Here is a 13,229-nt window from a genome sequence, read left to right as displayed (position 1 = left end):
CTCTTTATTCTGAATACTTGTGCAATTTTCTCTTGCTTGTGTTACTATAGTTGTTTCTCTCCTTATTTTCATTTAATTTTTATTTTTTCAAAGTTATAGATGAATATAAATAGAAATTTCTACAAAGCTTAGACACATTTATAAAAATGTGTCACCGTCTCTCATCCTTCCTTGTGTTTCTCTCTGCTTTGTCTATATCCCCAAAGCAAGCACTAAAATGCTCTCAACATTTTTGGTTGTTACCTATTTTTCATATTTATTTCACTGCCTCTCAAGAGTATGTTTAATAGTTGAATTCATTTTTCAGTTATATCCATTATATTGACTTACTACTATGAAAGATAAAGATTTCATTTTCTTTCATCGGTTTCCATATTCCCTCAACCCTGACATTTTCCCTTTTTTCTTTTTTCCTGAAGAACGATATTTATTTTTGTATTAAAAAGTCATTGTTTATATTTCTATGGGGCTTCCCAGGTGGCTTAGTAGCAAAGAATTTGATTGCCAGTGCAGGAGACACAAGAGATGCAGGATCAATCCCTGGTCAGGAAGATTCTTTAGAGGAGGAAATGACAACCCACTCCAGTATTCTTATCTGGAAAATTCCATGGACAGAGGAGCCTGGCCATGGGGTCACAAAGAATGGGACATGACTGAAGCTACTACTTAGCATGCACACATGCACACACCTGGAAGGAAGGATTCTGTGCACCAATGAGAACAAGGCATCTGAAGGGTCTTAGCAATCATAACACCACCCCATTTAAAGGATGAGAGACACCCTTCCCTGTGTCTGGCATCTCCCTGTTCAGTGTCCCACCTACAGTCTCTGCTGGAAGGAGGACCAGGCACTGTTCATGTTGACTGAATGAGTGAGGGGTTCAGGAGAAGAGACTCCTTCACAATCAGAATTTGACCAATCCCTGCTGTTTTCAGCCCTTCCTTTACCCGCTTTTTAATAGGTAGCTGATATTTTCAATTCTCAAGTCTCTCTGGGTTCTATAATACAAATTGCATTGCTTTTCAGCTTCTTCACTCTCCTGGCTTATGTTTTGGTCTCCTTGGTCTGTCACATCAGTTGACACTCATCTGCTTTCCAGCTTCTAGTGTCTTACTGCTAGTGTGTCTCCTATTCTCTTAGCCCCTGTGGATTGATGCTTTTCTATCCCTTTGTTGTCATTTCAGTAGCGAATGGAAGTAAATGCCTATGTACAGTCTGCCATCACGAACTAGGTTACATAATGCTGTTTGTACTGAATTTTTATTATCAAGTATCTCAGATCATTTTTAACAAGTAGACAGTATAAATAAGGAGTAAACAAATAAATGAGTCTAAAAAACTTACCACTCATCATTTAAATACTTATTATAGAAAACCTGCTCTTCAAATGTCTTTAATTTCTGTTTGCTAAGGATTCTATTTTTCTCTTTTGAATACAGATGGAAGCTTTAGACAACACCGATCAAACCTCACCTCTCTACTAGTGCAGCCCATCTCAGCATCTCTTGTTGCAAAACTCATCTCTTTGCCAAAGGATAGAACTACAAATGGTGCCTGCAGCCCTCTAGAACTTCCAAATAATGGTAAAATATTTAATGTCTTTCTGTGTGTCTTATGGTTTTTATAAGGCCCATCCATGATCATTTTTAATCTGTTTGGCATGTTTAGGATTATTCTTTCTCAAAAAAACCAAAAACATTTATTTCTGTTGATATGAGCATTTATTTCTCTTCTCTGGCTTTTCGAAAGTAATTCTATAAAGACTGAAAGTTGACCAAGCTGAGAGATTAAAAAAAGAAGAAAAGCATTTTGAACTGCAGCTAAGAAAAGCAGCTTTACAAATAAAGCATTTTGTACATTCATGAAAATCTGCTTAACATAGCTTCTCAGTTTCAGCTTCAGCAGGCTTGTTGCCTGCCAAGATTCAGTGGATAGCAGTCAGCTATCTGGGGTATGAAGTCTTTTAGTAGAAAGCATTAAAGCCTAATTCCTGCAATTGACTAAAAAATCCCTCTGTCTTTATGCATCATTGTTGGAGAGATGCTTCTTATACTGCAGTGCAGCTTGTCAGGCCTTGTTGGACCACATAGGATAAAACTGAAGTAGTTAAGCTACCTGTGGTGGGATGAAAGTCATGGGCTGCATCTTATTTCTGCCTCCAGCCTCAGCATTAGACTACTAAAGGAGAGACTTTCTGTATATATTGTTAAATTTGTATCTAGTTGGCTGTGAAATTCAACTTTAGGGGTCCGTTTTTGTGTCCAGACCCAGAGGCTCAACTACCCATGTTTTATCTCATTTCTTTTCTCCTGACAACAAAAGCATAAAAAATATGTTTTGAAAAAGCCTAAAAAAAAAAAAAAAAAACCCTGAATGCCTTCTGAATTGCCCTTTCTTAGGGACAGGTTTTTTAAAATTCTGTAGAATGAGAACCTCTTAAACTGATTATTGATCGAACATAGTAGGAACTATAGAAAATAATGCTAAGACTACGTCCTCAAAATAGGAAAGAAGTTGTTCTGGGGAAGCTTTTTGTTTAGCTTTTTCTATGTTCTAGTCTTAGCCCCAGATTTTGATAATGAGCTCTATTTGCTAAAATATGTAATTAACACTATACTAATAATTTTCTTGTAAGAAAAGTATCAGACATTGAAAAGATCAGACTTAAGTCCAGATTTAATTAACTGATTGGCTTATTCAATAAACAGTCAGAGTCCCTCCTATCTTAGTCTGTAGAAGGAGATCCTGATTGCCTCAAGTCTATCAGCTTATCACATCAACCATGTGGGTTGACAGCTGGGTCAAGGATGATGCAAATTTGGCCAAACAGAGACATGACTCAATCTCTGGACTTTGAGCAATGGCTAATTTTACTGGTAGAACTGAATAAGAAATCATATAGCTCTAGGATATTTTGGTCCTTTTGAGGACCTTGAGGGCATATTACCTGACAATGGAACCAAGGTGAGGAAGGGGTAGATGAGTAATATAAAGGGAGAGAGTGTGAGAAACAGACTATCTCTTGTCCACATCATTTGATGCCTAAATAAAGCCTTGTCTGAAGCCATAGCTACTGAATTAGCTGTATATATGTTGATACATTCCCTTTTTAATAGTCAACTTATTTGTTTGATTTTCAGTTACTTAGAAACAAAAGTCATGCAACTGATGTAAAACTTACACTAAAGTAAAGAATATTTGCATACACGAAACAGACTCAGCAAAGTGTAGTGAAGAGGATGTTATTTATATGGCAAATCCTGGGAGAACTAAGAAGATTGTATAAGGGATAGAAAAACAAGCAGAAGAAAAATTTCTTGCCCAAATATAAACAGATTTTTTGCATTGACTAAATAATTAGATATTGATGCCATTTAATTTCCCATGATCTTACTTTCTGTAAGTCTTACTCACTGATTATATATTGTCAGTCTTTGTCCTTGAGAGTCAATCAATAGCTGGGAATTTGAATTTTCATGTATCAATCTGAGCTTGTCATTAAAAACCATGACTGCAATGAAAAAAAATTAGATGAGAAAGTATAAAATCCATTAGTATAATACAGAGTGGAAGCCTTAATGAATCATGTTAAAAGAAATATTTTAATATGTTTAAATTACTTTTGATAAATTGAAAAAAATGACTTACTATGATGCATAAAACTTAGTTTCATTAGTGTTAAATTTTCATCTAAGTAAGTTTGGATCATATATCTTCAGATAATATATCTTCACACATACACAAATGTATATAACTCCTATTTCTCTATTCACAATTTTATATGTTCTTTGTTCAAAATATTTTTATCAGAAGAATTTAATCTCTTCTGATAATGTTTATAATTCTTACATACTTAAAATGAATTTTGAATATCTATATTTCTAATTTGTTAAAGAAAGTATGTATTATTATCATTTCTTGAACAGAGAAAAAGATGTACTGAAAATATTATCTATAAACTTTGGTGATTTTACAATTTTTTGGCAAATAATACAAATTAGCTCTTGAGGAGACATCCACTAACAAAAAATGTTAGTAAAAATAAGTCTAGCATTGCTGTTTTTTACATATGAAACTAATCATCCTGTTTAGTGTAGCCTCAGTGCTGCTGTATGTGAAAGATCCAGGAGCACATTGTGCTATTTTGATTTAAAAAAAAAAAAAAAATGTCTTGAGCTGTGTGTGTGTGCGTATGTGTATATGTATGTGAAGTAGGCAATGGAGTAGTTTGGATGGGAATAGCTACCCACTCCAGTATTCTTGCCTGGAAAATGCCCTGGACAGAGGAACCTGGCGGGCTATAGTTCATGGGGTCACAAAGAATCGGACGTGACTGAGCGACTAACACTTTCACTTTGGATGTTATATGGTGTGGCTTGGCTTTTGGAGGCTTTGTAAAAGAGAATTTCCCAGTAGGTCTGAAGTAAAAGAGAATTGAAAGCTTATTTTAGAGCAGCATGGGCTTTAATAACTTCTAGCCATCAATATGGAAGAAAACATCTAGAAAAACATGAGGAAAAATATAATTTATTCAGACAACTCCTACAAAGTATTCATATAGGTATGATGGCCGCTCTTAAAAATTCAGTGAGCTAGACTGCTGTAGGAAAGACTGATAGATCTTGTGACAGACGCAAGCTAGATGTTAGGAATCACTAAGCTATACTGGTGATACCCCAATTTTATGCCTCTTCAAGCTGCCAGTTGCAGAGTGAACCTAGGAGTCTGAGCAGGAAGCTGACAACAGAGTAATCTATAGAACTAAAGATCAGCCTTCATGAGCTGCCAGTCTGAAGTCCTCAGACAAAAGGAAGAAAAAGCTTCAGAAATCACTTTGAAGGTCTGTTCATCAAGGGTCTTAAACAGAGTGAACATAGGTGGGAAACCTATTGTCCAAAGTCCACAGAAAGTACAGTCAATTCTCTGTTTCCCAGGGAGTACAGGTTGGGTTTACAGAGGGTGACACAGATCTGTCATTTAGCAGAACTTCTCGAGTTTCCAGCTTTCCATCCTGACAGCTTTGATTTTAGGAAATGATTTAGCTTGGATCCAGTCTAGAGTTTTGTTTGGTTGTTTGCTGGGAAGACTTAAAGACAAGCTGAAATATACACTTTTAAACAAAATTCCTTTAACAAGTATTTTCCAACTTTTAATGTTTCTCAGCAATTTTTATAGGTTCTTGCATTCTTATCACATGTCACTTAAGTACATGTCACTCCTTCCAAATTATGAAGTTCCAACTAAACTCTGTAGTTTATATATAAATCCATCAGAGCATACCCTACCTTTATATTTTAAAGATCATTTTTCATAATCCTTTTTTTCACAGTGAGGTGACCATTGTTATTTACTATTCTAGAAACTGCCAGAGATTCCTGAATGCCTTTCTGGGTCTATATCATGCCATTCCCTTCATGTGTCCACAGTTTCTCACCATTATTTTATTCAGTATTATCCACATATGTCTTACAAGTTGTAAAGCCACAATATCCTCTAAAACTCCGTATAAGCACCACCTCCTCTGTGGAGTGCCCTTTGGAATTCTACTCCAGTTGGAAGTATGCTGACTCTCTCTGCTATGCTTTAGGAAGTTATTAACGTATGCTATGTAGTATGGGGATATCATACTTTTCTGAGGAAGAGATAAGCAATGTGAATTTTTGTTAGAATGTATTGTTTCTACTTTATTTCTATATGGTTTCAATTCTTTCAGGTTTCGTTTATAATCCAGTACATAATCAATGTCCCATGAGAATGTAAAAAACAGTGTGTACTATATAAATGTCAGGTTTTAGACCAAGTATCTAAGATCATTCAAATATTTTGTATCTTATTTTGAACACTACAATCTCCCACAGTATCAATTTATTTATTTTATCTTGTAGTTCTATTAATTTTTGATTTATATATTTTGTAGTCATTTCTTAGGTTTTTATAAATTCAAATATATCAAATATTCCAGGTTGGCTGAAACACTTACCAAATAAAGTTATTTTTATATCTAGAATGCAAGTCTTAAATCTGATTTGACCTGATACTAATTTAGCTACATTAGCTTTTTTATTTTTTTTCAGTCAGCGTCTTTATGCTATATCATTTTTTAATTTCAACCTTTTTGTGTCTTTCTTTTTTTAGCATGCCTAAAAAAAGCGAATAATTTGTATTTTATATGCAATCCAATCTTTTAACTGAAGCATCTAATCCATTATATTTAATGTGATTACCAATGTATTTATGCTTATATTTTTCACCTTGATTTGAATTTCTACTTTTTACCACATATTTTCCTTTTATTTTGTATCTCATTTAGGTTTTAGGTTTTTCCATTATATTTTTTCCTCTACTATTTTAGAAGTTATCAATATTTTTTGTATTCTTTTAGAGTTACCCTAGTGTTATTGCTTCTTGGGTATCTCCTCTACTGCTCTGCTCTATGGTAGCTCTCTTGGGAGGGAATGGGGAGAGCTGTCCTTTAGGGTTCCTACTTCATGGAGGAAGAGTCTCTTTTTTGGAACTACTTTCTTCTCTACAGCTTGGACAGGCCCAGGGCATTTTCTTCTGACATTTGTAGCCCATAAGGCTATCAAAATTAAAAAGTTCTCCAGGTTTAATAAATTTCCCTCAGCTTTATTACTTTACTTATCTTGGGTCCCATCACAACCTATATTTTCATCTAGTAATTCCTTACTTTCTTGCTAGAACTTAGATGCTATTAACAAGATTTGTTACATATTTTATTCAGCATTTTAAATTATATTTAATGGGAGGGCTGGTCAGAATATCCTAGCCCACCATACCACTAGAAAAGGCACCCTTCTCTCATTTATTTCCTGACAACAAAAATGAATGACTCAGTGAATATACCCAAGTTGCTCAACATATAAATCAGGCTGTCATCAGGAAATCAATGATGCACTAAACTGTGCAATCCAAGGAAATTTAATTAGGGGCCTGTGGAGAATGAAAATGGAAACAGAAAAGGGATAGCTAGTTATTATTCCTCCTAAACCTAAAGTGAAGAAGTGAAGAAAAAGCAAGAGTTCCAGAAAAACATCTACTTCTGCTTTACAGACTATGTCAAAGCCTTTGACTGTGTGGATCACAACAAACTATGGAAAATTCTTCAAGAGATGGGAATACCAGACCATTTACCTGCCTCCTGAGAAATCTGTACTCAGGTCAAGAAACAACAGTTAGAACCAGACATGGAGCAAATGACTGGTTCAAAACTGGGAAAGGAATATGTCAAGGCTATATACTCTGGTTATTTAAATTCTATGCAGAGTACATCATGAGAAACACTGGGCTGGATGAAGCACAAGCTGGAATCAAGATTGCCGGGAGAAATATCAATAACTTCACATATGCAGATAACACCACCCTTATGGCAGAAAGTGAAAAGGAACTAAAGAGTCTCTATGAAAGTGAAAGAGGAGAGTGAAAAAGCTGGCTTAAAACTCAGCATTCATAAAGCAAAGATTATAGCATCTGGTTCCATCACTTCACAGCAAATAGTTGGGGAAACAAAGGAAACAATGGCAGACTTTATTTTCTTGGGATCCAAAATCACTGCAGATGATGACTGTAACCATGAAATTATAAGATGCTTGCTCCTTGAAAGAAAAGCTATGACAAACCTAGACAGCATGTTAAGAAGCAGAGACATTGCTTTGCTGACAAAGGTCCATCTAGTCAAAGTTATGTTTTTTCCAGTAGTAGTCATGTATGGATGTAAGAGTTGGACCATAATGAAAGCTGAGTGCTGAAGAATTGAAGCTTTTGAACTATGGTGTTGGAGAAGACTCTTAAGAGTCCCTTCAACTGCAAGGATATCAAACCAGTCTGTCCTAAAGGAAATCAGTCCTGAATATTCATCGAAAGGACAGATGTTGAAGCTGAAGCTCCAATACTTCGGCCACCTGATGCAAAGAACTGACTCATTGGAAAAGACCCTGATGCTGGGAAAGATTGAAGGCAGGAGGAGAAGAGGATGACAGAGGATGAGATGGTTGGATGGCATCACCGACTGGATGGAAATGAGGTTGCACACGATCTGGGAGTTGGTGATGGACTTGGAAGACTGGCATGCTGCAGTCCATGGGGTCGCAAAGAGTCATACATGACTGAGAGATTGAACTGAAATGAAACATGAAGTGGCAAAAGAAGAAAGTAGTTACAGGAACTGGCAAGTCTTTGAGCTTTAGGAGAGGCTGGTCTATTGAAGCTGTGGATTTCATCTACAGATATACAGTCACTGCCAGCAAGTGACCAGTCAGAAAAGGTGATGGAAAATAATCTTTCTCTCATCTAACCTGCTGATCATTTGTTGATGTCTTCCATTTGCTAAACTCAACTTGGAGCCAAGTGTAAAGGAGCCAGGTAGATGTACTCTATAGAGATTAGCCTCCTGGGTCAGAGATCTGGTTAAAGGATGAACACAGATCTGGAAGGACAAATAGAAAATGTGCAGCATGGAGTATTATAGATGACTAGCCCACTGACTAACATGATGACCTGTGACATGTAGACTGTTCAGGCTGAAAAATGTATACACATGTGTTAGTTTTCACTCTTAGATACAAAGAAGGTAAAAGATATTTTTCCTGGTGTTTCAGTTCAGTTCAATCGCTCAGTTGTGTCCAACTCTTTGCAACCCCATGGACTACAGCATGCCAGGCCTCCCTATCCCTCACCAACTCCTGGAGTTTACCCAAACTCATGTCCATTGAGTCAGTGATGCTATCCAGCCATCTCATCCTCTGTCGTCCCCTTCTCCTCTTCCCTTCAATCCTTCCCAGCATCAGGGTCTTTTCAAATGAGTCAGCTCTTCACATCAGGTGGCCAAAGTATTGGAGTTTCAGCTTCAACATCAGTCCTTCCAATGAACACTCAGGACTGATTTCCTTTAGGATGGACTGGTTGGATCTCCTTGCAGTTGAAGGGACTCTCAAGAGTCTTTTCCAACACCACAGTTCAAAAGCATCAATTCTTCAGTGCTCAGCTTTCTTTATAGTCCAACTCTCACATCCATACATGACTACTGGAAAAACCGTAGCCTTGACTAGACAGATCTTTGTTGGCAAAGTAATGTCTCTGCTTTTTAATATGCTGCCTAGGTTGGTCATAACTTTCCTTTCAAGGAGTAATTGTCTTTTAATTTCATGGTTGCAGTCACCATCTGCAGTGATTTTGGAGCCCCCCAAAAATAAACTCTGCCACTCTTTCCACTGTTTCCCCATCTATTTGCCATGAGGTAATGGGACCAGATGCCATGATCTTAGTTTTCTGAATGTTGAGCTTTAAGCCAACTTTTTCACTATCCTCTTTCACTTTCATCAAGAGGCTTTTTAGTTCTTCTTTGTTTTCTGCCATGAGGGTGGTCTCATCTGCATATCTGAGGTTATTGATATTTCTCCCAGCAATCTTGATTCCAGCTTGTGCTTCATCCAGCCCAGTGATTCTCATGACATACTCTGCATATAAGTTAAATAAGCAGGGTGACAATATACAGGCTTGATGTACTCCTTTTCCTATTTGGAACTAGTCTGTTGTTCCATGTCCAGTTCTAACTGTTGCTTCCTGACATGCATACTGATTTCTCAAGAGGTTCCTGGTATTTACATTCTTCAAAATATTTTCCAATTTAGATACTTTTGCTAATTAAAAGAATAATATTTATTTAAACTTTAATTTTTTTTCCAAATGCATGCAAGCTCACAAGAGTAAATACATACATGGATTTATCTGTATTTATGTGTTCACTAAAGACATGGGTTAGCTACTATTCCCTAAAAGTGTGTGGTAAAAGAGACCAAGCAAATAGTTTCTGTTTAATATCTTTTTGCCAGTCTCACTTTTTCAGAACCAAACTTTTATAGTACTAAAACATATTTTGGGAGTATTCATGCATATTTTTTTCTTTTCAAATGTGATCTCTGTTATTACAATATGGTTACTATTTACTGAGTTAGAAAATAGATAAGCAAAAATATGCAAACATATTACATTCTGTGTTAGTCATTTTAGGCTTCTGTAATAAGATACCACAGACTGAATGTATTAGACAACAGACATTTATTTTCTCACAGTTCTAGAGCTAATAAGTCCCAACTCAAAGTGCAAGAGAATTAGGATTCTGGTCAGAGTTCTCTCCCTGGCTAATACAGGACTTCCTTCTCTCTGAGTCCTCACATGGCCTTTCCTCTGTGTACACACGGAGAGAGTAACAGATGTCTTATGTCTCTCCCTTTTCCTTTAAGACCACCAATCCAATGAGATTAGGGTACCATTCTTAAGATCTCTCTTAACTTCAATTTTCTCTTTAAAGGTTCTGTTTCCTTCCTTTTCAATACAGCCAGATTGGAATTGAGGGCTTCAACATATGAATTTTAAGGGATACAGTTTAATCTAGAACAGATTCCTAATACCCAATAATTATAACTATCAATACCTTCCTATAAATTTATCTAGATTTATATATAAATATGTTATATAACGCGCTAAAGCGCAGGCGGCTGCGACGGGCGCGCTAAAGCGCAGGCGGCTGCGACGGGCGCGCTAAAGCGCAGGCGGCTGCGACGGGCGCGCTAAAGCGCAGGCGGCTGCGACGGGCGCGCTAAAGCGCAGGCGGCTGCGACGGGCGCGCTAAAGCGCAGGCGGCTGCGACGGGCGCCCGCGCGGCCGAGAGGAGCTACCCCACGTCCGAGATCCGGGGCAGAAGCCGGGAGGACCAAAGAATGCTCAAACTACCGCACAATTGCACTCATCTCACACGCTAGTAGAGTAATGCTTAAAATTCTCCAAGCCAGGCTTCAGCAATATGTGAACCGTGAACTTCCTGATGTTCAAGCTGGTTTCAGAAAAGGCAGAGGAACCAGAGATCAAATTGCCAACATCTGCTGGATCATGGAAAAAGCAAGAGAGTTCCAGAAAAACATCTATTTCTGCTTTATTGACTATGCCAAACCCTTGGACTGTGTGGATCACAATAAACTGTGGAAAATTCTGAAAGAGATGGGAATACCAGACCACCTGACCTGCCTCTTGAGAAACCTATATGAAGGTCAGGAAGCAACAGTTAGAACTGGAGACGGAACAACAGACTGGTTCCAAATAGGAAAAGGAGTAGGTCAAGGCTGTATATTGTCACCCTGTTTTTTTAACTTATATGCAGAGTACATCATGAGAAATGCTAGACTGGAAGAAACACATGCTAAACTGGAAGAAGCTGGAATCAAGATTGCCGGGAGAAATATCAATAACCTCAGATATGCAGATGATACCACCCTTTTGGCAGAAAGTGAAGAGGAACTAAAAAGCCTCTTGATGAAGGTGAAAGTGGAGAGTGAAAAGTTGGCTTAAAGCTCAACATTCAGAAAACGAAGATCATGGCATCTGGTCCCATCACTTCATGGGAAATAGATGGGGAAACAGTGGAAACAGTGTCAGACTTTATTTTGGGGGGCTCCAAAATCACTGCAGATGGTGACTGCAACCATGAAATTAAAAGATGCTTACTCCTTGGAAGGAAAGTTATGACCAACCTAAATAGCATATTCAAAAGCAGAGACATTACTTTGCCAACAAAGGTTCATCTAGTCAAGGCTATGGTTTTTCCGGTGGTCATGTATGGATGTGAGAGTTGGACTGTGAAGAAAGCTGAGCACCAAAGAATTGATGCTTTTGAACTGTGGTGTTGGAGAAGACTCTTGAGAGTCCCTTGGACTGCAAGGACATCCAACCAGTCCATTCTAAAGGAGATCAGCCCTGGGATATCTTTGGAAGGAATGATGCTAAAGCTGAAACTCCAGTACTTTGGCCACCTCATGCGAAGAGTTGACTCATTGGAAAAGACTCTGATGCTGAGAGGGATTGGGGGCAAGAGGAGGAGGGGACAACAGAGGATGAGCTGGATGGCATCACTGACTCAGTGGACATGAGTCTGAATGAACTCCAGGAGTTGGTGATGGACAGGGAGGCCTGGCATGCTGCAATTCATGCATTCGCAAAGAGTCTGACACGACTGAGCGACTGATCTGATCTGATGTGACGTTATATAACCAAATGAGATCATACCGTACACTATGGAATTTATTTTGAAAATTAAATATCTCTACTTTATCATGATATTAAATTTAATCTTTCTTAATATACAGACTATATTGTTTTACTAATCACCCTAGTCTTTGTATAGTGAGTTTATCCAAACCAATATCCAGTCTAGACCTAAAAATCATATTTCTTGTAATGCAGTATGATCCTCCTTTTCTTCTTTTTACACTCACTTTGTGAGACCAAGTCACTTGTTCTTCATGAGTCTTATCATCTTGATTGTGGGATGCTTCTTTGTGATTTGTATTCAACTAATTCTTCTAATTCCTGTAAACCTGAAATTAATTCTTAGGGTTTATAATAGAACACTCAGTGTGTTTAGAAAAAAAAATTAAGTACATTTTTTTGAGGCTGATTTTTTATCAGTATCCAGGACATGGTAATGCAAGTCCCATTGATTCATGTGAGGTGAGTCATGAGGGACAGAGTTGAGTCCTAAGACTGGAATTACCCTTTTGCATAAGCCTGCACTTACTGAAGTATCTATTGAAATTCAATTTCTGAGAAAATTTCAATGTGATAGGAAGAACAGGGTGTTTGGGACAGGTCCAATTATCAGTTTGTATATGTTAGTGTGGATATTCTAGTTGCTTGGTGCCAATCCTTTCTGATTTGTCAGTGTATGCTACATCAATTGATAAACATTTAAAATAAGACTTTTAGTCTAGAACATATAATATCCAGTCACTTGTGTCAGTTCAAAAATACCCTTGACAACAGGAAAACCCCATGTAAAAAAAATGGAACACCCACATGGGTATGGTATATATTGTAATTGTATATAATCCAGAGCATTTTATACTCAGATAGAAAGAGAAGCAGTTGGTATTTAGGAAGAATTTTAGAAGATTACAAAGTCTCAGTCATCAAAACTGTGATTCTAGAGCAGATTCCATTTCTTGGGATGCAAGAAAATTGAAAAAATAATTCAGAGCCCAATCCACGAAATTATAAATTCTAGTAGCCAAGAATGAGACAGATATCTGACTAAAATTAGGAACTCTAGGAAGAACTTTATCTTGGAAACAAACAAATGGTTAATCATTGCAGCTGGAACTCAAGAGTTAGCAGCAATTGTTAGTGCTTAAATCTCTCTAAATGATGTTGGAGTTTTTCC

At 37.3% G+C, this 13,229-nt stretch overlaps 1 protein-coding gene across 3 annotated transcripts in view; it reads left to right on the top strand.

Moving 5' to 3' along the window:
* NAALADL2 (N-acetylated alpha-linked acidic dipeptidase like 2) overlaps nucleotides 1-13,229 on the top strand; it is a 1,546,902-nt gene that overhangs the window by 1,093,339 nt on the left and 440,334 nt on the right. For all 3 annotated transcript variants that reach the window (XM_027540660.1, XM_027540668.1, XM_027540650.1), the window contains one exon: nucleotides 1,441-1,584. In XM_027540660.1, the coding sequence (XP_027396461.1) occupies nucleotides 1,441-1,584 (144 nt within the window). The remainder of the gene's footprint in view (nucleotides 1-1,440; nucleotides 1,585-13,229) is intronic.

Source organism: Bos indicus x Bos taurus, chromosome 1, assembly GCF_003369695.1.
Source record: "Bos indicus x Bos taurus breed Angus x Brahman F1 hybrid chromosome 1, Bos_hybrid_MaternalHap_v2.0, whole genome shotgun sequence".
In the NCBI taxonomy this organism is placed as follows: Eukaryota; Metazoa; Chordata; class Mammalia; order Artiodactyla; family Bovidae; genus Bos; species Bos indicus x Bos taurus.
This window is presented reverse-complemented; position numbering and strand designations above follow the sequence as displayed.